This window comes from Ammodytes marinus (assembly GCF_949987685.1).
Source record: "Ammodytes marinus genome assembly, chromosome: 2".
Classification (NCBI taxonomy): Eukaryota; Metazoa; Chordata; class Actinopteri; order Uranoscopiformes; family Ammodytidae; genus Ammodytes; species Ammodytes marinus.
The window spans coordinates 8735264-8759092 of record NC_137231.1 but is presented as its reverse complement, the minus strand read 5'-3'; the positions used below and the strand labels follow the sequence as shown (position 1 = coordinate 8759092).

At 43.3% G+C, this 23829-nt stretch overlaps 1 protein-coding gene across 2 annotated transcripts in view; it reads left to right on the top strand.

The window, feature by feature from the left end:
- arvcfb (ARVCF delta catenin family member b) overlaps positions 1 to 23829 on the top strand; it is a 123752-nt gene that overhangs the window by 12563 nt on the left and 87360 nt on the right. Inside the window, exons 2-3 of one of the 2 annotated variants that reach the window (XM_080037598.1) lie at positions 18210 to 18368; positions 19173 to 19193. In XM_080037598.1, coding sequence (XP_079893724.1) covers positions 18210 to 18368; positions 19173 to 19193 — 180 coding nt within the window. The remainder of the gene's footprint in view (positions 1 to 18209; positions 18369 to 19172; positions 19194 to 23829) is intronic. The other variant, XM_080037599.1, reaches the window with a different exon arrangement.

Genomic DNA, 23829 nt, shown 5'->3' with positions numbered 1-23829 from the left:
AGAGCTGCCTTAATTGTTGCATGCGTCTGGAACGTGCCTCGCTAATGGGGTTGTTTGAGTCCCAATCTGTCTGTGTTGTGTTTTTCGGTTTCTAACATCTCTGCTTGAACAAGCAGGGCAGCCACGATGATGGTGCAACAAACTGCATTGGTTCAGTGACGCCACTGAGGAGGCCGTGGGCGTAAACAATCATATATCTGTCAATCCTCTTTCAGGCAGACTAATGTAGAACTGAGATCCAGCTGGGATGACCATTGTTTTTGTTGATGTATGTGTGTGTCTGGTTTTGTGTCTGTCGCCAGTCTGGTCTTGGTAAACAACAGTTGTGATGAAATGTGACAGTTATGCACTGAAATAGTTAGTTGTTACACAGAAAAACATCTCAGACTTCGACAATGTAATTCAAACTGGACGTGCAGAGAATCTGTTTTGATTTTACTCAGAAAAGAAGCAGTGTGGGGGGCTTGTTTTGCTGACGCCATTACCAATACTGTGTGTTATTCTGCGGTAAGGTTTCTCAGTAAACTCTCAATCATAGCCACATATCCTCTTCGACATCGCTCACGCAGCTACAAGGTCCTCTTGCAGTCAGGCTGGGACTTTTCCCGTAAAACTCTAGAGATTTGCATAAAGGAGCTCATTGCGTATGCCCTGGATTCATTGCAAACTGACTCAGGAATGCCACCCTCTTTTCATTGAAAGTTTCCAAGGGCTGACTCGTTGTTTTTTTGTCCCACAAGTCTTTAGAAGCTTTTTGGGAACTGGAGCAGCAGTAGTCTATTACCTCAAATGAGTCATGATCTATGTGACAGGACCCTCCCCCTGCCCCGACCCATCCTCCTTTACCTACTTTACAGTCAGGACCCTACTCTCGGAGCAGCCGGTGAGAAGAGGTTTAACCTTTCAGACCTAAATGAGCATTATTCCTGGACACTGTTGGCCTTCTGGTTGCTCCCCTCTGTTGCTTAATCTTCTCTTTGGCTTGAGAATGAGTGCTGGAGCTCCTGGCAGGGAAGAACAAACCTCTAATAGAGGGAGATGAGAGAGCACCTTGTCACCATATGGGGACTCTGAATTCCGCAGAAGTGCTCTCTAATCTCCACAACATGTTAGGAATTTGAAGCCCCTTCTTTTTCAGGAGAAAATAGCAGTCCACCCACCATGTGGCCTCACTTTGGGCTTGCAGTGTGTTAGTGGCATTTGTAGCACCCCTGTGGGTGTGCACTTTGACTTTTGAAGCAAGCACATGTACACATGGGGAATCAACCGTTTCTACGTTGTTCCTCTTTAGGTTTTAAGTTTTAACGTCTTTCATTCCCCTTACATCTACTACATGTGCTGTATTTTGTAGCCACCGACAGGTTCAGAAACCGACAAGAGAAAAATGGTTATTATGTCATTTTAAGATATTCCTTTGCAAATACCCTTTATCTAGTACAGCAGATGTGTCCAGAAACAAGGTAAAGTTGGAAGCGCTGGTAGAGTTTGTGATTTGTGGCCTTGGCTGATGAGGTGTCTCCTCTGCTGAAGTAAAGCAGTAATGTGCCAGATATGATTGCCCGGTTTTTTAGGGTGTGATGCACTACCGGGCAGCAAAGCCGTTTAGCAGCTTATGCTTTTCTCTTCCAAGAGGTCATTTACTGACTCGCTACAGTAAGGCTGCTGGTGATTCAAGGCTGTCTGCTTCCCAGGCTTACCAATGTCCTTTTCTCTAGTTTGGCTTTCCTTTTCATAGCTAGTGACTTATGGGAGATTTCTAGGTCGGGTGAAAATGTGGTTCAGATTAATGTATCGCATTATTCATGATTTTAAAGTTCAATTCAATATAATATGCATTGTATTGATTTGAGGTAATTCCAAACTGAACATGAGTTTAATGATTAAAATAGGCTTTGAGCAACACACATTAGCTTTCATTGTTTCATCAAAGAATGAACAGTACAATATTGCTTTCCCTTGGAAGAGTCAGATGTGGCTTGTGGCATGGCCTAGAGTCAACACAGCTGACTGCAGTTTGTATGACAAAATGTTACTGTTGCTGGGAGATGTTTATTTGTGTGGGCATCAAAATCTGGAAGAGATATGTCTCAGGGTTATGTTGTTGAGGCTATTAGGGTGTGGGTATGTTGGCTTCTTGTTGCATGACACAGTAAGCTATAAACACAGTCATTTTCTTTGCCAGTGTGTGGAGGATTATTTGAGGTGCTGTTGCATACAGTTTCTCTTCGCATCATTGAAACATAATCTAGAACAGGCTGTTCCCTGTTTGATACATTCCGCTGGTTTAGCCTAGGTCTTCAGATATCATCCTTCTGCAGTCTTTGTTCACTGCATCACTGCCCTGAAAAAAGTTGTTTTCATCATTTTGAGATATTGCCTTGTTCCTTCCTGAGGCCAGTGGACTAATGGGCTTTGGTCTGTGGAATCCACTCCAGTGTTTTCTCCCTCATTGGGCCATTTGCTGGGGCCCCAGTGGGGCAGACAACAATGGGGCTTCGAATGAAATATTCACCATGACTGAGGCATTCCAGTAAAGCAGTCCATCCGTTCACTGCAGTTTAGCTGTTGGATAAAAGTGCTCGTATTGAAGAGAAAAACACAACTCCTGTGCTTCCAGGGATCCAAAACACGATTGAGTGTTCATCCTATTATCCGATGGTGCCTGCTGTCTGCTATCTATCTAACCACTCTCTGGCATGCAATGCTTATGGCCTTGTCTTGTCTCTCTTTGTCTCAGGCAGTCTCAGCCTAATTAAATTATGGCACATCCACAGTCCTAAATTAGAAGTAAAACAATTGTTGCATATCTTGTTAATTTGCTGAAATTGCAATGGCAGAAGAGTGGTTGCCAAAGCTCTGCCAGTCTTAGGGAGTGGGCGATGCTCCACAGTGCTCACATTGTTGCAGCCTGGATTGCGTGCAGATGCTTGGAGTAATTGCATTGAAATGTAGGTATGTCTCAGGTAGGGGAGATGATGTGAGTCCCTTATTGCATCTATGTTGTCTCTTTCTCTATGTTCCAAGCTCTGCTGTCTAACAAAAACACATTCTGATTAAGGAACCTCTTGCATGGCTGAGCTGATGCAGACCAGATAAGTCAGAGCACACAAATACCCTGGCTGCTTTGCATAAAAAAAATCTGCTTTCTTTATTGTCATGATATGGTTTTAAAGACTTGATGTAGATCTTTTCAAGATAATCCAAGGCAGTGTTTTGAAGTGTTTACTCAAAGGTTTTGTTCCCAACAGGATACAAATCATCTTTATAATCACCATATAGATGAGGTTTTGAGAGTTTTTTAGATGAGGAAAAGAAACCAAAATGTTTATGAGGAGATCAAAATGAGTTGTTTGTGCTAACTGCACAATTTGCAAAGGTAATCATGATACATTGCGACATGATACATATTGCGATATATTACAATATTCGGCTTTATACTAGGTAGGGGCTGTTCCTATTTTGTCATCCGTGTCGGCCTTGCTGCTTCCAGCTGTCTTTCACAATGCCAGAACAGCGGGAATGGCACCAAATAGTGGCAACTAGCTGTACAGCAACATCTACAGGAGCGGAGGTTGTAGTTCAGAACCCGTTTAAAAAGAGAAATGTATTATTTAAAAGTAATTAGGGTTGCAAAATTTCAGGAATTTTCAAAGTTGGAAACTTTCCATGGGAATTAACGGGAATTTTGGTAATTAACGGGAATAAACAGGAATTTACTCAATTAAAGCAAACCAAATGCACTAAATCCTTCTAACTATGTTATTTCAGTTCTGGCAAACGTTTCTAGACAGTAGAAAGCATTAAGTATTAAAATATTTATTAACATTTAATTTCAAATCAGATTTTATATCATATATTGATTTTTACTAGACTAGGTTTACAGAGGCTTAAACAGTGATTTTAAATATAGTTTGGGAAAATATATTTTAGCATAATCTTGACTTAAAACAACCAGATTTCATGCAAGCAAGCTTGGCAGGTTGCACACACTGCTTACTGCAGGGGTACTGAGGCCACGCCCCCTACATGCACTGTGCATTCCTCCATCACATGGGGGGCAATTTACTTAATTTATTGAATGGATGGGGTGAGACAGATGAGTAATATTTTACTCAACATTCATCTTTTTGTTTTCAGTGAAATGATTGATTGTTCATAAAATAATCAAAACTTGATAAAGTTCTACTTACAAATAAATCTGTTCAAATGTAATGTTTTTAATTGTATTAGTTTGCATGGATGTCTGTCTGCCTATGACAAAATATAGTGTTTATATGTTTAGATTTATGTTTGGATATGAAAAAAAATCATTTAAATGACCGCCATTTAGTTAATTCCTATAATTCCCAATTTTGAATATTCCCAAAATTCCCGAGCGAAAGTTCCTGTGGAAAGTTTCCGGAAATGTACCGGAGACTTTCCACCCCTTTGCAACCCTAAGCCCTATCCTCAACAGGTGACTCATCTTTGTAATGTCACTGAAATAAGTTTTTCGTTCACATCATGTATTGACAAATGAATGTCACCCAAAGTGTACAATACGTCAGTGTTCAGTGTTGCTTCCAACACAGTTCCCAATGTGTCTCAGACAACCTTTGTGCGTGAAGTTCACATTCCTGCTGAGGCATAAAGGAAGAGGACAATGCTAGCACCACAAAAGCACAGGATGTTAGCGTGTTTTGTCGCTGATGCTGTAGGTGTCTGTCCAGAATCTCCAAGTCAGTTTCTACGCAGGGCTTTTGTAACCTCTGCAATTCTGTGTGAATAGCTGACTACGACCTTTTGAAAAACTTGCAAATCTGCCTCTTTTCTAGCAGTGTTAGGCTGACAAAAAGCCCTGTGGCTATATTCAGTTGTCCCTGTGAAAGATTCGCTTTCGATTGTGTCACTGCCTTTTTTATTACCATTTTTTTCCCCCACCAAAGCCACTGTCACTGTGCAGTTATTTCTATAATACTCGCAAATAACAGCACAATGGCAGTGGTATGCAGTTGTGTGTGTGCGTGCGCTCTAGTGTTTGGTTGCTACTGACAGAAATATCATGAGAGAGAACATTATAGTGTGCCAGCCATGAAGACTTTGTTGAAAAAATTTGATATTGTTCATGTCAGCCTTGTCCACCACTGATATGAAGGGAGTTCCTCTGTGACCACAGGTAGTGAAAGTATTTATGAATATCAATAATCATAAAAAGCAATGTCTTTAAAAGCGCAAATTATTCAAGTGAGGGATGATTTTATGTAGCAGCTTGAGGATTCTCGATCTGTAAACCCCGCAGTGAAAGCTTCCTCACCCTGCAGACACCTTGAACCAATTTATGATTCTTGCTTTTGTTACAATTTTCTTTTTTAAATGCTGTTTGGGAAAATGTTCCGGACAGTTTTGCTCTAACCGTAAACTTTCTGTGTGTGAGTGTGTGAGTCTGTGCAGTTCATGTATCTGGATCTAACATTCAAGTGAGTTATTTTTGGGGCTCCACTTACAAGCTGCAGAACTCATTGCACAGCGGTTAGGGTACGGTAGTTGAATGCAGCACACCGACCTCCTCCCAACACCCCCCCCCCCCCTTCTGACAAAAGCTCTCCACAGAGTCGGTCTGGCTGCAGGCATCTCACACCCTCCACTCTATTTTAAGCCTTCAGACAGAGGCCCGATCCCCCTTTGAATGGTCCCCCCACTTTCTATGTGTGGGCCAGAGCATGGGCCTCTGCTCTGCTCACCCAAGATTTTTATACACACATACACACACAAAGCAGCTCCTGCCAGCTGGTGCAAAGGTAATAGCAGAGGATGGCGCGCCCTCACTAAACCTCTATACAGTCTGAGGGGGATGCTCATTAATATGGCTTCCTTACAGGAGCACTGACATGTTTTCAGGGCTTTACCATAGGTCAGCACACAACGGTGTACACCATGCACTGAACACTTCACTTTCTCTATACACTGCTATAAATTTGAACTGCAATAGGCCAACATGGGACTTATTTTCTTTAGACATTTTCTTTTGTTTTTACGCTTAATCATTTTCCTGCGTTATAAGGTCATGAACCATTGGTTAAATGTCTACTGCAACAATAGCAAACTAGTATGCTCCAACAGAGCATCACACACTTTCTCTGATAGCCATGGCTGTGGATCATGTAAATCTATCCCAGGCATAAACAACATCCACAATCGTAATCATGAGAATGTCAGTGTTAACTTCTGTTTAACTGTACCGGTTAGCCCCTCTTTATTTAGGAATTCAGCCTACTAGGGTGGGGTTGGATTCCACTGTGGGCAGACAGCAGGAAAGGGACAAGCACCCGTGTTTCCTTCCCGTCTGCATACAGTTTGCCCAGCTCCCACATTGCTCATAAAGCTATGCCAGCAATACTCAGTTTACCCAGGGTTAAGGACCCGGTCCATCCCCACTTCCCCACTATGAGTCATCCAAGCCTGTTGACTAAGGTATAACAACTGTTTCACATTCCAAACAACCTTTTAAGCTGATGAACATAGCCTTTTATCAGATGATACTGATCCTCTCAAAATGTAATGTCAAGTGTGTCATTTAGATGAACTTTAGTAGATTGAAAGGGGAAGTACAACTAGGTTGATTCACACACTGTATCCTGGTTTCAAGTTGCAACAAGTTAAAACAGCCTTGGCTTGGACATTGACCCTGGAAAGCACCCGTATCTTGGACAATTAGGAGAGGAAGATGAGGTTAAAGTGATTTAGAGTGGCTGCACGGCATCAGAATTGTGGGTAATCAGATTGCTGGCGGACACCGGACATCCTCTGTCAGACGGAGACAAAAACACACAAGCTCCTGTGTTCCTGATAATCACTGCTGTAGACAGGGAGGCACGGTGGCTCTGTAAGCTGCTGGGGCACTCTCTTCTTCTGGTTATGGACCAGCCTGAGGCACAACTCACTGAAGTGTGCAATGACGACTGTTGTTCGTTACATAATAACTATTAGATTACCCCTATTTGCCTTGGTTAAAACCAAAGTGCAGATCCCCAAAGGTCCTTGGGTCGGTTCCAGGGGGTCCCCAGCAAAATGAGCAACAGTTTAATGTTTCATTACTCACTCCAAATCATCATTGAGTTTCCCCCTAGAACCTTTTGAAAAATTGGTCTGCCACAGAATGTACTTTAAGCATCCAGAGTTGGAAAAATAACCATTTGCCTGTCCCTCCTCATTTATCCACTATAGATTCCTGTAACAGAATGTTTTAGGAAAGCAAAATGTTCAGAAAACACTCATCACTTGAATGATGAATTATTTCTTAGTTTTCATCCAATAGGAGTGTTCAGACGGTCACGAAGGGTGTAAAGAAACTGTCAGATTAGATTATTATCCAAACCGCTTTATTTTGAGGTGGTACAGCATGTCCCAGCTGCAGTAGCAAGTCCGTTTTTAAAGTTTGGGGATAGTTTGAGAAATGATTTGGCCTTCATATTCTTCCCCAAATGAGTTCACCCAGCCCCTGAGGGTTTCTTTAAAGTCCGTAAGATGGCCTTACTGCTTGTATTTCCAGCCTCGTCCTACATCTTTTTAGCAATATGGACACATTCCCAGATTTCAGCAGCTGACTCAATGAGTACCAGACTGTGTAGAGCTGTGTGGGTTTGAGATTAGGCTGGGCTGATGTCCCAAAGGGCTCTGAAGGGTTGGGTCCTGCTTCCTGTTGCCTGTCATGTCTTGACGAGGGTTTCGGATGATATCTGTCATGCAAACTACCCTGACCTATCTCTATCATAGAACTGTTAAGAATCTGTGGGGGCTGTTATCACTCCTCTTCCAGCTAACGGCTATTTTGGCTCAAGATCCTGTTTACTGGATACTTAAGTCAGCATTTCCTGTTGTACTGAAAAGCCCCGCACAGCAGCTGATGAAGGCAGCAGGGAGGAGTTGTTTCATCATGGGGGGAGATGGATAGGGATGTTTGCGTGCGTACGGGCGTGTGTGTGCGTGTTTGGTTGATTAAAGGCTGGGCGGGGGGTTAGCAGCCAGATGCTTGGCAGCCCGCAGCTGGGCTGGTAGAGTGGGAGGGCCGCTACATTGAAAAGCAGCGGTGCCAGCAAAGTGGGGCTTAGCCAGACACTGAGAGGAGATAATCCATATTTCATCTGCATCCTCCTCTTCCCCTCAACCACCTGCAGCGTAACACAACGCGGGCCCAGAGCATGAATACTGCATGACACAGAAATACAATTTGAGCAGTGCTGCTAACCCCTGAGTGGGAGAATGAGACGCCAGTTATATCCAACACCTTGGGGAGCTCTTCAGAATTCAGCAATGACTCTATTAGACGGCCAGATTTAAAGATACCCAACCCACCAAACAACAACAACAAAAACCTCCACCCACACACTTGCCTATCCTGGTTATGCAGCAGTGATCAGGCACCTTTTCAGTTTGTATCCAGCCAAAGGGCTTTGCTCATTCATTAGCTTTACTCTCTGAAGCACTTTCCTCATCATTCAAAATGCAGTTTTTTCTGATATTTCTAATTCATATACAACAAATGTTTGGGATGAACACCACACTCCAAAGTGAATGAGCCACAGCTTCAAAGACGCTATTTATCTTTTTTATACCGTGTATAATCTATATCTTGCTCAAAATGTACTCCCTGTTTATTAAGTATGCAGGAGAAAGAGGCACGGTACCAAAACTATGTTTCACATATCTGCCTAGTTTTAAATATTCATGATCAGCTTGCAGCTTCGAAAGTAAGCTTAAAAGACTTTTGCTCGCTCAGTCTCGCACACACACACAAGACGCACGCACGCACGCACCCACACACACACACACACACACACACACACACACACACACATACACACACACCCAAAAAACTTGTCTACTGTTTGTGCATTTTTTTACCCCTTACTCAATATTCAGAGGAAATCAGGTAGACTTGATTCCATTAGCTTGTAAATGAGCTTTTTTTCCCGCCGTATTATTAATTTCTGATTAAAATTCTTAATTGTAACACTTTGTCATTTGTATGAAACCAATACAGATCCTGATCAGATCCAATTTAGCCCTGTTTACCACTTCCAGAGGCATTTGAATTCATTAGGGGCAGTTATAGCGGCCTTTCTCTCACTTGTATTGCCATTATGAACCTTGTCATCATGACAGATGCGGTTTGTGCAGACTGAGAGTCAATGTTTTTCACTTTCAACACAACAAGATGAGAGGGAGCTTTGTCTTTGTATTGGAGTGAAGTGGATGTCATGCTGCCTCTGTACTCTAGTTGAACCACAGATTTCAGATCTGTGGTGGTGTGTAACTTTAAGCTCTGGCTCCAAACTGCTCATTTTCTAACATACACAAAAAGTTAGAAGTGAAAAAACAAGTTAATTAGAGTTCAAAACAGGTCAATGCTCTGATTAAATCAGGTTGGAAAATATCTTTGATTGTTATTTATTGAAAATGTGTTCTGCCCAGATAGAATCACTCAGTTAGAAGGCACTGCGCTGACCTAATGTACTTTCGACATGATGTGCAGCACGCCTTCTTACCTACTCACCCACGCACACTCACATTCTCTACACAAGGCCTTTTTGAGCAGAGCACCGCAGACTAGATGTAATATCACATTTCTTCACATCTGACGGAGAGAGAATAATAAATAAAGTAAACGGCCGTAGCTCAAGCCGCCTGATAGATTTATCCAGCTTCACAATGGCTCCTTTATGAGACACATATACATCCAGCCTCACCTTATCTCACATCCCGTTGAAGGTTAGCTGTAAATTGGCAGGGATTTCTCCACCGCCCCGGTTTTCTCGTGGCTTGTCCTCAGCCTCTGGCTCCGAACGCCACGACATCGCCCACAAAATGAGCCTAATCCTTTACCAGGGGGTTGGCACCAGGCCGTAAAAATATCCCCAGAGGGGGGGTTAATCACGTTTGACTGAGTGCATATTTGAAAAGCAGGCACAGTTAGTGTGATAGACTGCATTCACTCTGAGATGTGTTATCTACGCTTTTGGACAACTGTTTTTCTGAGCACAGTCCGTGGTTATGGCGGAGGTGCCTGTCGGTTTCCGGGGCTCTTTCAGAAGGTTATTGGGATTTCCTGTCAAGATGAGGAGTAGTTTAATTTGCTCCAAAGTGCCCTCGCTGGAGAATGCTTTTTCGAATTCACCTCTATTTACCTCCATAGGGGCAGTTTAGACATTTATACAGTTTGGAAGTAAATCAGCAGAAGCACACATTTTGCCAAACAAGTTCATTGGGTCTGTTTTGGAGTTCCTGACATAAAACACGTTGGGAGCTCTTAGCGTTTCCTAAGAAATACAGCACTGTTGGATGACATCCCATCCTCCTCTTGTAGAGAATTCCCTACACACCCCAGCACCACAGTCCCAGAGGACGACATTTAGTCTCTTCACCGAAATTGTGAGAGCTCCCTAAGCCGGTTAGCAGTCCTCCATTATAGCTGCCCCAGGCTTTACTGTTTTAACACAACAGAGGAAGAAGGAAAGCTAGTGATGGAGGAAGGAGGGGTACATTTCTGTTAAATGGGAGACCCTGCGACTGCATACGCAGACAGTTTTTGGGAGAAATAGTGTCAGGGGGACAATAAGTGTTGCGCTGCATGGTAGCCTGAGAGGAAGTGGAGCATATGGCCCCTCTCCAACTCCCTAAATCTCTTGTAGACCTCACATGAACTGAGCTTCTGGTGGTAAAGCCTGCCTCACAGCCTCCACCACACACTGCACCCACCCAGCCCCCCTCAAATCAGCAGTCCTCTGACATAGTCATGCTGACAGTGATCCAGAGGCTGAGGGGAGGGGATCTGCAAACAACCAGCCCTCTGGGAAACCAGTGTTACTCCATCACTGCAAAACATCCCCGCCAACCCCAATTCAGCCCACCAACCATGGACTGCAACCAGCTACCGCTAATCTACTTATTTTTCAGTGCTGAATTCTTCTATTTTTTCTCTGTGTGTCATGGCCGCACCCGCTGTCCAAACAATCAAACCCTGGCCCTGGGCGCTGACCCCTCCCCAAGACTCTTTTTTTTTTAGTTTTACTCCCCAGGCTCCATGTTGTTTCTCCTCCTTTTTGTTTTTTACTCATCATCTTCCTCCCCTTCCTTGTCCCTTCAGCTATTTATAAAAATAAATCTATATCAACTATTTATCTTCCCACTGCACGAGTTGCAGAGTCCTATCGTGAATTGAACGTTGAGAGTGACTTACTGCATGTTTGATTCCTAATCTGACTCCAGGCCTTGGAATTGCGAAGGAAAAAAAAAGCATGTGGTATGTGAAGCAAGTGTGTTTGTATATACGGCGTATAATTGATGGCATATGTAAGAAATTACCCAAGGTTTCAAAACATCTCCCTGCCAATTGGAATGGGAATATCTGCTTTTTTCGGAGATTAAGTCGGTGTCGAATGTTGCCAAGGGTCGAGCCGGGGTTTCCATCTGTCGTCAGATAGTCGGTTCTCAAGGGGGAAAATGTGGTCGCGATGCCCCGTCGGGAAGCAATCAGGCTTTAGCTGCAGGTTTTTTCTTTTTGGCCCGGCGGTTGGTTGTGAGTCTTTTGGGGCCGTAGCCTGTGTGGCTAACTCGAGTTTTGTCTAGGCACTGGTGCAAAGGAACAAAGGGGCACGCAGACAGAGGGAGGGAGGGTGGCGTAGGGGGGGGGGGGGAATAGACTGTGGGCTTCGGGGAATAGGTAGAAAAAATAGGACTTGATGTGGGAAATGATGCCGTCGTCTTAAACCAGTAGGCCTAGCGTGAAAGAGATGAGAGAGCGAGAGAACGCCTGATTTGGCCCAGGATCAGTCGCAAGGGAAGGAGAGATTAAGGTCCCATCATTTCCAGCTGCATCATCAGGGCTTTGGCCTCTCTCTCTCTCTCTCTCTCTCTCTCTCTCTCTCTCTCTCTCTCTCTCTCTCTTAAAGTTATTTGTGTGTGTTTTTGTGCTTCACCCCTTAAGGCGAGACACTGCAGGTGTATTGGGTAACATGTTTCACTGATAGATATCATCATGAAAGCCAGAGTTCCAAAGACTGAACATATTTTGGATAGTCGTTTTCAATTTTAGAAATCGACAAATACTATGCACACTTGCACAGGTCTTGAAAATCTATCTCCAAACTGTTTCTAAGAATAAAAATGCATCATAAATCAGACAATCAAGAACATACAATTCCTTCTGTAATAAACTTCCGTAAACAGCATAGGAGACATACACAAACAGACAAGGTTTAGTCAAATAAACACCTAACCTACATATGCATTGTTCGGACCTTTTATTTATACTAGTACAAAAAAAAAAGTGTGTTATGTAAATAGCCAAAATAAACAAAAATGTTTGCCTGCAGTATCTCACCTTAAAGCCTTTCTCTATAAGAATGCACAAATAAACAAAGGTCAACCCCACCACACACCCCAACTCCAGGTCAGCTGGACTTCCAATCATTCCACACTGTTGGGACGTCAGCCCGGGCTGAAACTGAGATGACGCCTGCTTGGCTGGCCTCGGATGAGACTGTGAATGACCCCCTTCCTCTTTCTCCTCCTTTTACCCTGGGAGAGAGCGTGCTGTTTTGGGCCTTTTCCACACATTGTCAGCTTCTCTAGTTCCCCTTCCTCTTCTCAACTTCCTTTCAGGCCGCTTCATTCCACAAACAATCCTTGTTTTGGCTGGATGTTTGGATCACACGGCCGCAGTTCACGCAGTTGTTTTAAGGGTCACCCTCCGTGCACTACACTAACACTACTCCCTCTCTCTTGCTCATTCTCTTCCGAATTTCATCATGTGATATCTTTGCCGTGGATGGCTGCCGAGAGGGGCAGGTGGTGCAAACAGAAGGGGTTGATGGGAAATTGGACGACCCAAGGTTAGCAAGGCGATCTTTGCCTGAGGATTAATTGTGTAAGAGCCATGTAATGATTGCTGGCATGTCTCGGGAGTGAAATCCTGTTAGTCACCGTACAGGGGTCAGACTAAGACTCAGGATGCGATGTTTGTGTGTGTGTGTGTGTGTGTACGCATCAGAACGGAAGGTGACCCCAAACACACCGGTACCCATGACCAGGTGGCGATCTGACAGGTTCTGTTGTCTCAAGCCCCTCCCCTCCCCACTGTGTTCAGACTGAGACACACAGTACAAAACAAATTCCTGCTAGCTGAGGTTGTGCAAGACAGAGCGTGAATATTATAACAAAAAACATGAAAAGTATGCCAACGGAAAACTTATTGTCAATGTTGTTGTCAACCATTCGTTCAAAGTTGACAAGAATCTTAATCAACAAGACATTGCTCAAACTCAATGCTACGGACACATTTCAGTCAACTCTCCCCTTTGCTATTTTTTAGCTCTAATATTATCACTACAGCATCAATAAAGTGTGTCTACTGTTTGTACCACACACATTGGACACCTTCTGCAGGGATGACTTATTCCCTTGCCTCCAACCAAACTTTTTCTTCTATTGATCCTGTCCTGGAGGAAGGAAACCCCCTTATCTGTGCGCACTCTTTCCTTTTCCATCATTTCACTCTATCTCTCCATCCCCAGACAACCCTGAACAGCTTATTGAGCACTGATGATGAATGGATGTGGATGGATGGCAGATAACGGGCCACTGCTAATTGACACCTCTGTATCACTTCATCTCTCGCCTTTTGTATCCCTCCTCCTCCTCCTCTTTCTTTTCTTCTCAGGGCACAGCAATCCATTAGGGTTAAGATTAGTCACCCTTAAGGAGACGCATGTCCCTGCATGATCTATCGTAATGAAATATACTCCACAGTAGATCGCTCAAGGGCTATTTTCAAGGGTATTGTTTTTTTTGGAGGCATTGATCGTGTTGTACGTTGTTGAGTTATGGGAGAGCCTTGCCTCATCCTTGGCCTGACGTACGCAATGCTTTAATGAAGTTAAATGTAATGTTCCGAAAGAAGCTAGCTCTATATATTTAACTTTTCGAGTACAAGCACATTCCAAGCCTCATCCATTCAGGAGCTAGCCAGTGTAATAGCCCTCTTTCTCATACTGCTAGTCGAAGCCAACAACACTGAACTGAATAAAGTGTGGGTTGTACAAATCCTTAGGCCTTCCTCAGAGCCAAATCCCTGTCTATTTGACGCCTCAGCCTCTCTGCTACCACTGGCTGAACAGAACTGACTGGCAAAGCTCTCACAAGCTTCTTTTCTCCTAGTCAGAAGTGGGGTCCAGCGCTTGGCAGGAATTTCTAGGGCAAACACGCTTGTCACTTTGGATCCCTTAGGTGTGATTATTTTCTCCGGATCACCCTGATCCTAAGCAGATAGGCTTGCCTTGATAAGCTTGTGCTTGTGTTTTCTTAATATGTTTTTATCCTCTTTATCCAGGGTTTTTGACTCTGGCTGACGCACACTGTCACAATTTAATGTGTTGATTTTATGCTGTTACATAAAGCTATAGTTGTTCCAGGGGAACAGGTGCACTGTTGGGTAGTTTTTAAGCTGTCTTAAGAGGCCTTTGACTTGTTTTTCTGATAAAGCCGATTTGGAACTTTTTCGCCTGCAAACATTGGATCATAAGTTCAACTAGGGTTGTGTAATATTGTAATAATGAAATAATATCTTGATATTTTGGGGGATTTTAGCAATAACTGATGATATTGTGCATCCCTCAAAAATACCTCAAGAAGCGTCCCCGACAGCTGCGCAGAGATTAAAAATAACATCTGTTGGTGAGACATGTGTTAGTACGTCAAAAGCAGAACTCTAAGATAAAGCTCTCTCACACTTTCTTGCTCTTTCTGCCTCTCTCGGCTAAAGACCCCTTCAATAGCCGATTGCCGTGTTTTGATTGTTTTTTTTTGCAAAATAAATTACATACTCGATATTTTCATTTCGCACATCGTTAAAACAGCAATTAAGATATTAACGTTGACGATATATATTGCCCATCCCTAAGCCCAACTAGCCAACGTTGACCCTTATTCCACTAAACCACTTCAATTAGCCTGTGCTGGAACGTCTTACCCCTCCCTCACCCCACCTCTCTGGTACCCTCCTGCCACTCTATAGCCTTCATCTCTCTGAGATCAGCCATTAACTCAGTGTGCTTCCTCTTCTCCCGCCCTTGACTAAAGGGTACGCGTTCACCAGTCTGCTCTGCCTCTTATTCCCCTGAGACCGGCAGACTGTGGTGCTAGCCCCGCGGCCAGACGGCTTTTAATCATTTATTTAGGGGCTGTAATGTCGGGTTCAGCCTCACTCTCTCCTTACATGCAGAGGAGAGAAGGGGGTGAGCCAGGGAAGTGAGCGACGGACATCAAGAAGCCAGTTCGTCAGCGAGCCTCTAAGGATCCCTGGATTCCTCTCTGGCCAGCATGTGTTTCTAAACTAGCTTAAGACGGTGTGTCTCTTATTGCATATTGCTGTTTTGTCTCCTCTGGGTTTACCAAATGAACCTTTAAAGGAAAGAAACATCAGAGGAATTCAGTTGATCCGACTAGATTTCATCAGTAGAGAGCCCAAGAGGTGGAATATTCACTGTGATTAGGGTTACTTAGTAAGGACTAGTTTATATACAAAGGGCCTAGAAGGTCTATGTATATTCCCAACAGTCCTGACATTTCAAGGCGGTTTGGATTTCTGTCTCTGACATTGCTTTAGTGAAGATAGACTTTAAATCAATTCCATTTGGCATTAAACACATTTTTATTTAACACTGTTCACACTCAAACACTAAAAGTATCATCCATTGCTGTGAGCATCGACTCAAGAAGGTTATTCATGTTTATAATTGAACAGAACAAGAACGGACGTTGAATGGAGGCAGCTAATAAGCACTGACCTTTTTCTGAATACCAGCTGAAGACCCTTCCCAGCAGAGATGTACTGTTGTGTTTAGCCTTTAGTCAGTTGTATGAAAAACTATCTTTTCCTCAGCTCATCAATGGTTGTGTGTAAATAAATTTGTTTCCTCCTATGCAGCGGATATGTTTCCCCGTCATTAACCCCAATAACGGGACTTTAGAACCTTTCTCCAAGCGTAATGACCTAACTCAGATCAGTTCACAGTGCTAATTGACTCTTTACGTTTGTAGATAGGGATGAGCAGGTAAATAGAGAAGGTTTTAATTTGCTGTGTGTTGCTACGCAGGTCATTCATACCCACAAAACCCCAGGTGTGTTTTCTCAGCAGGCACATGGAAACTGGAGGGTGTGTGTGGGATTAGGGTAAAAGATCTTTGGCATAACAACACAAAACTGCAAACGTTTTTGACTGATCAGCAAGAAGGACTGGAGATCAATGAGGACTGTGTGTGTTGCTTTGAAGCCTGTTGGCCAATCGATGGAGAGCTGCTCACTTGTTAGAATCTTCCAAGACATGAAGAAAACAAGCAAGTCTCCCCTCTTGAAGGCATCGCTTTCAACTAAACACATTGGAGAACAACACTTCAACACTTTTCTCTTGCTGTCTCCTTGGCCTTTTACCAGGGCCTCCCTCCAGCATGGTGTAATTGGCCTGACAAAAATAGTTGCTTGGTTCGGCTGTTAACAGGGTTTTGTTATGTCAGGAGAATTTACAAAAAAGTGTATTTAGATAAATATATGCATTTAAAATATTCATTTGTTGGTGTTTTGACACTTAATTTAATCGAAATACGATTACCCCCACTCAGTTGAAGAAACAGGATGTGTGCACACAATAGAAGCGGCGTGTAAAACATCCTGAATACATTCCTCAAGGTGTGTTAAAGCTATCTGGATTATACAGCTCCCTGCTTCCTTTATTTCCCTTATGCAGTTTCCTCTACACATCGTCCTACTCCAACTCTTTCCCTTTCCGCCTTCTGCTTTACTTTCGATTTCCTCTCCCACTCTTGGCTCCGTGCTGTTTTGGTTATCAGTGATTGCCTTCGAATGCCTTCCTTTCCCCCTGTCCATTTCCAGAGCTGTAATTGTGCCACACTCGTGCACAGCAGGAGGGGGTGGGGGGGGGGGGCATGCCAGGGTGTTGCACTTCCGACCACTGGCTCCCTATCATTTTCCCATCAGCAGGAAATGTAGGAGGAAGTTCATATCTCACGCATTCACACAGGGTAGTGGTGTGAGAGAGACATGTGGGACTCTGCAGCTCACTTTCATCCATAGCCCATGGACACCTTTTTCTTCAAAATCCAAAGGCCTCCCAATGAAATATGAATCAAAAACAGTCCTCCAGGGCTTTAGCTTGCCTTGAAAGAGGCGTTAACTCAATTTAAAGTCTCGAGAGGTGAGGAGCTGCTGCTAGCTCCCCTGCATTGCAGTGTTTTGATTTAATATCAGGGCCAAACACATCATGGACTGTCAGGACTAGGAATACACTAGAAAAACTATATACAGTATATGTGTGTCTTCTTTTATGCTATATAGGCATTGTCAAGAGTGTGTGTGTGTGTGTGTGTGTGTGCGCTTACAAATGTTTTATTTTGAGTGCTGTTTCGAGCTTTTTTCTTTTAAAAGTCTAGTTGAGTCCCGTAGTAAATAACTTTTAAAACATTGTTGGCACCGTTTTTTTTCTTCTACAGAAGTGGCTCTTACATTTCTTTCTGAAAAGTTGGAACAACTTGTTACTTTATATTACGGCTCCAGTGCTTTTCATTCTTCACGGCACATTTGCTTATTGTTGCATTTTTCTCCTCGTCTCGTTGTGTTTATGTGCTATGTATCTTTTCAAGGTATATATATATAAGTTATATTCAGTGTTATTTTGTCTGCACATTATTATTCATGTCCTGTGTTTCAAACTTTCCATCCCTCTCTACTTGATGCTTCTGAATTTGCGCTTAGTATTATATTTAATACCCTTCATTTGCAATGTTCTTGTTGAGGCTGTACTACTTCCCTGTTCTGGATTTTCTCATATCATTTGTTTGCTGCCGTGGCCCACTTAAAGTCCCATCTCGCTGTATACATCTTATGGTAGATTACCTGGATGTTGTGCTGTTTTTCTCCACGCTTGTCTAACAACTTAATATGATAATCAATCTGTCCTAATCCGATTTTACTAACTTCTCTTCCCCTCTCTGTGTGTGTGTGTGTGTGTGTGTGTGTGTGTGTGTGTGTGTGTGTGTGTGTGTGTGTGTGTGTGTGTGTGTGTGTGTGTGTGTGTGTGTGTGTGTGTGTGTGTGTGTGTGTGTGTGTGTGTGTGTGTGTGTGTGTGTGTGTGTGTGTGTGTGTGTGTGTGTGTGTGTAGGAGCAGAGCCCCAGCAACGCCACTTCCCTGGCTATGATGCAGGAGCCGCAGGAGGTGGTGGAGGAGACGGTCACCATAGAAGAAGACCCCGGCACCCCCACCTCACACGTCTCCGTGGTAACCTCCGATGACGGCACAACACGGCGCACGGAAACCAAGGTAAAGGTGCACTCCGCTGTGTTACAGTGTAAACGCAGTGGGTGGCGGCGCTGATGACCATATAAAATGAATAATGAAAATGTGATGAGTAGTCTGTTGATGAAATGACTTTATTTTCTTTACATTTATAGAGGTGATATTTTCTGAATAAGCCCCGAGGGGTTTATTACATTTGACCTGGCTGCACCAATTCATTTCTTTTTGAATGTCCCATGTATTTATGTTGCACTGTTTTTATTGTGCAAATAAAATAAAAAAAACATATAAGAAAGATACTTGAGAAAGAGTGTGGTTTCCCAACTTTAAAGCATTTTGTGAAGACGTGAAATGCGTTTTAGCTTTTAAAACATGTCAGACAGACTTACAAAGTTAGCTGTGAGTGACCCTTCAGGTAAAACTGATGATCCTCACATAATCTCCTGTGCAGAGTTGATATTCAGCTTTATATCACACGTTAGCAGCACCTTAAAGCAGTTGCACCGATGTAGCAATGAGTTCTAAGTCGAAAAAAAAAAAGAAATCACTCTGATCCATTTCCGTATTGCTTCAAATGATGGTTATGGATTACTGCTTCCCAACAGCACAGCACTGTACCTCCACTACCCAGACTTCCACCTTGAAGAATTTTAAATCCCATAATCCCGCCGTTCAAAGAGGTTTCATCTCCCTTTCATGGCTTTATTTATTTGATACATTGTTGTGTTACGATGAGCCAACTCCCCCTGTGTTCCCCTAGTTTTATGCTTCTTTAAAGCTCCTTTGTTTATTCGTCCTCTGCTGTGTTCTGTTGTTTTTTTCTGTAAGGACATGTCAACTAACGTGAAGGTGAGTTGACCTTTATACCACTATGGCTTCTCCCCCCCCCCCCACCACGCCACCATTCTATGTGTGCCCGCATACTGGCTACAACAGCCAGCAGTATGCAACACAGTCTGCTTCATCACAAACCAAATAATACTCCGGTCTATATACTCTAAAATACTCAGTTCACTGCTTTTTTTCTTACACCCTCTGAGATGAGACCCATTATTTTCTTGATTATTTATTTTGCATGGTCTTTTCTCTCTCTCTGTCTCTCTGTCTCTCTCTCTCTCTCTGTCTTTCTCTCTGTCTGTCTGTCTGTCTCTCTCTCTCTCTGTCTCTGTTATTGTTTCTTTCTTTAAAATGTCTATCTTACAAAACCCCTCATTGACATTATAGAAGTTATGAAATACCACTGCTCAACACCAATAACATGTTATACATTCCCTAATGTCTTTTAAAGGTGCAGTGTGTAGTGAAAGTGTATTTTGGCAGCATCTAGTGATACAAGTTGTAGATTGCAACGCTCCGTTTCCACCCCTCCTGTCAGAGAACCTATCAAAGCTACGGTGGTCTTTAAGGACAGGAATCTAGTCATTAAATATAGCACCAACCACCACCCCCTTAAGTCTTCTTACAAAAGCAAGAGATGAGGTAAAGATGTACTTAGTTATTTATTAAGGTTCGGTTTTACCAACTTTATCTTTGGGTTAGCTGTTTTTTTTTTATATGGTATGGTATTGTTCCCCAAAGTGATTTGCTACTATTTCCAAGACCTCAATACCAAAAAAAGAGTTAAGATTGGCTTCAATAATGTAGAACTGCTCAACCCCAAATGAATGGGTTTCGAAAGTTCAAGTCTGTACCTTTTCACTTTCTTTTGGAAGACATCTGCATTTCACTGCTAAATTTGAATGAATCCCTCTCCGTGCACAGAGAGCAAATTGCTCCAGTTAACACCAGATGAAAAAATCTGGTGAGTCAACAACATCTGTGTAGAATGGTGGGTGTCGGAAGCTCTTCCTTTTTTTCTTCTTCTCTGCATTTTGAGACACAACCTACCTCAAATATTCGCTTATGGTGCAACATTTTCTGCGAGATTGGGATGTAAACGTAGCTGCTGTCTGCTACTTTACTGCTGCTGCTGCTGCTGTAGGCTTCCAGAGGAGAGGAGAGCGCCTGTGTGGAGCTCCTACTCTGGGGACTGTGAAACTGTAATTAAAAAGCCTGGTCTAATCCCTCATCAGGGAGGGCCCATTGCCCTCCAGCCTGTTTACTGCAAGGGAGATTGGCCACACACACACACACACACACACACACACACACACACACACACAATTTTATGCATTCTTAGGCAGGACTTCTTAAAGATAACACAAACACAAACAAGCTGTTAAAGAAATCACAATAATCAAAGGCTTTGCTGCTGAGGAAGGGACGAGGAAGGACACTGCTTCCTGGGAGGAGTGATGGGGTTTTTTCTGCATGTCAACTTTGAGTAAAAAAAGCAGATTAATACTCAGGGTGAACTTGTGGAAGCCGATGTCTCAGACCGATCCAAGAGTTTACACAGAGAAAAACCCCTCCGCACTATCCCGTCTCTTCTTTCTCCTCTCTATGTCTCCTCTCTCTCTCTCTGACTCGCTTTCAAGTGTTGTTTTTCACCCTCCCTCCTTTCTCTATCTCTCACTCTCCTTTCACAGCAACTCACAGATTTATTTATGTGCTGCTTATCGGGTCTTTTGAACCAAAGTCTTGCCATACTGTCTAATGCTGCTACCGCACGCCTTTCCCTTGATGGTTATCCCCGACCTGACTGCTGGAACATAAAACACACACGCTTCTCCCGTCTAGCTTCCCCCTGTCCTCCTGATCTATTTTGTTGTTGTGGTAAATATGTTTCGTATCAGCAATTTAACTAGATTGAATATGGGGGAGGGGGGGGGGGGGAAGGACAAGAAGACGGAGATACTGTACATTATAGACTGGAGCCATGTTGTTCTTTCAAAATTGTGTATGAGCAAAGCACACAATCTCAAAAAAAAATACCACGCATGGCCTTTCAATGAGAGATCAGCTGCTTATTCTATTGATGCTTTCCAATCAATTCAACTGAAAGTGAATTTGCCCCAGACCCTGAATGTGTGTATATGCGTCACTCTGAGCACACACACACGCAAATGCTCAATTAGATCATCGTCCGCCCTCGCGTCCCAGCATGCCATGCTTTCCCCTTGGACATCATCCAGGCCCGTCTTACTGCTGGCAGACGAACTGTGAATGGAACACCAACAGTCGTGTATAAGGAAGAGTTCACTTTGGGCAATACAATGCCGCACACTCCTCTTCTTTCCTCTGGATATGAGCTAATGAGCGTCGAGGCAGACCACACAAACAAATAAAAGCACTTTCACTAGCCTGCACACACTGGGGAGCCACGCTTTGAGTAGGAAGGCTGTTTAACAGGTGCAGCTGTTGTGAAAAGGGAATTGCCACTGTTAGAATATAACAGAATAAAGACACATTTTCTTGTCAGCGTGCATTACTTTCTTTTTGTTCTGACAGACTATTTTGACGTAAACTAGCCGTTTTTAAAAATAGAGCACGGCAGGAACACACTCTACCCTCTCCCAAATTGCATCGAGCTATGTGTAGCTTGAAAAGGGCAGAGGAACATGCATGCATAATGAAAGCTAATGCAGTTTCCTAAGAGCTCTACCAACCAATTCCCCTCCAACTCTAGGTGACCAAAGTGGTCAAAACCATCACCCGTCGCACCTACCACCCAGTGTTGCTGACTGACAGCTTGTTTGTGGAGTCCAGGCCCGGCACACGGACCCCCACCCCGGTCCCAATCTCTACCCCAACCCCTTCGGAGACAGAACCAGTAAACGATGCCGAACCCTGTGTGATTTCTGCTGTGTTATATCCCTTTTCCCTGCCTGCCTGCCTGCCTGTTCCTCTAACATTATGTTTCAAAGAGGCCCACAATTAGCCACTTAGACTTCCTAGCAATGAGGAGAAACTAGCAATTTCTACTTCCGTCATCTTGGTTGGAACGTCTTTAATTGTGTTGAAAATGAATCGCAGGCCTCACTATCGCGGTCTTCTTAAACATGGGAATTACTACCTCATCTTCTCCCGCCAACCTCCTGGCTACCATGTTCATTTAAGCTCTCTATAAAGTGAATGCCGCAGAGGTCGTGAAACCTCTTACAGTGCTGTTAAGTGGACTGTTTGACGCCTGCTGCTTTTCCCCTCCATTTTTAACAGCTTGGTAAACATTCAAGGCCCTGTGTCTTAACCGCCTGTGGTTGTTTCAAACCCTTAATGCACAGCCATGGCTTATTATGACATATGCACACACCAAAATACAAATATGTAGCACTTCAGTAAGCATATGCACAAATATACTCCCTCTCTCCGCCATTTTAGCAATTCTCTTTTTGCCCTGTTTATTTCACTTCAGCCTATTTCAGAAACCCTGGTCCCACACCCCTCAGTTTTCCCTTTGCGCGAAGCTTTAACGCCTTGTGAACTCGAGCGCACATCAAAGAGGGTTTGAAAACTGTGTGATGGCTCCCTTTGCAGCCTTTACAAATCGCCTAAAAAGCTGTGTTAGTACAAGGCAGCTGGGCATATCAAGGCTGGGAAGCTGTAACATTCACTGTGCTGTGCTCTCCTCTCAGCTCTGACAGCCTGAATAAATATGAATAATTAATATTGTGATAAATAAGAGGTGGAGAAATAGCAAGATTGGTGCTCTTTGAGAAGGGACATCTCTCGGGGAATCAATGGAGTGTATATCAAAAAATAAAGAAAAATTTGGTGTTTAGTTAATGACACTTATTATGCAACCTTAATTGCTTCATGCGGGGTATGACATTCAGCCCTGGCCCCTCTAGTCCTCTTGAGGCCACGATGAACACCAGAACAGCTCTCCTTTGGGCTCTGTCATGACTTACCACTGCGAATCCAAAGGATTGAAGCGAGCTTGTTATTTCAAGGTCATACATATGCTTTAGCTAATGTGAATCAAGCAAATGAGCTCTTTATTTTTAACTGCGTATAGCCAAGGCGGACCGGCATCAAGAAACAAACGTAAAATGACTCGGTAATTACTCTGAACATGTAAATGAACCTTGGCGTTCCTGAAATAGGTTTTTGTTATGTAGCTCACAGTCAGGGTGTAATCAAGAAACAAGGCCAGTGAAGATTTCCATTTGTTTCAAGCAAGTTAATGAGGAGGCTGTGTCGAACAACCAATATGTTGTTTGTGCTTTTTGCTCTTAGCATCTTCCTCTGTTGCTAGGGTTAATGTCTCATAGTTTTTTTTTCTATATTGTTAGACGCCTTGGCTCGCTACTGATTAAAATCTATATGATGGACTTGATGGGAAAATAAAGAAAGCATTTTAAGATTAAGATGGCTGGTGTCGAAAATGAAACCCATCGGTTGCTGGAATGAGTGGAACGTTTTATTTTTTTCTCACAAAAATTAAGACTAGTGGTCGACACTTGTCAAGTAGGAATGACGTTCTTTCTGCAACACCTTGTCAGGCACAGCACGACATTGCATCAGACCTGCACCCCTGACGATGATGATTAATTTCCATCAACCTCATTAATTTTGAAGATGAATTTATAGCTGTGGACAAAAT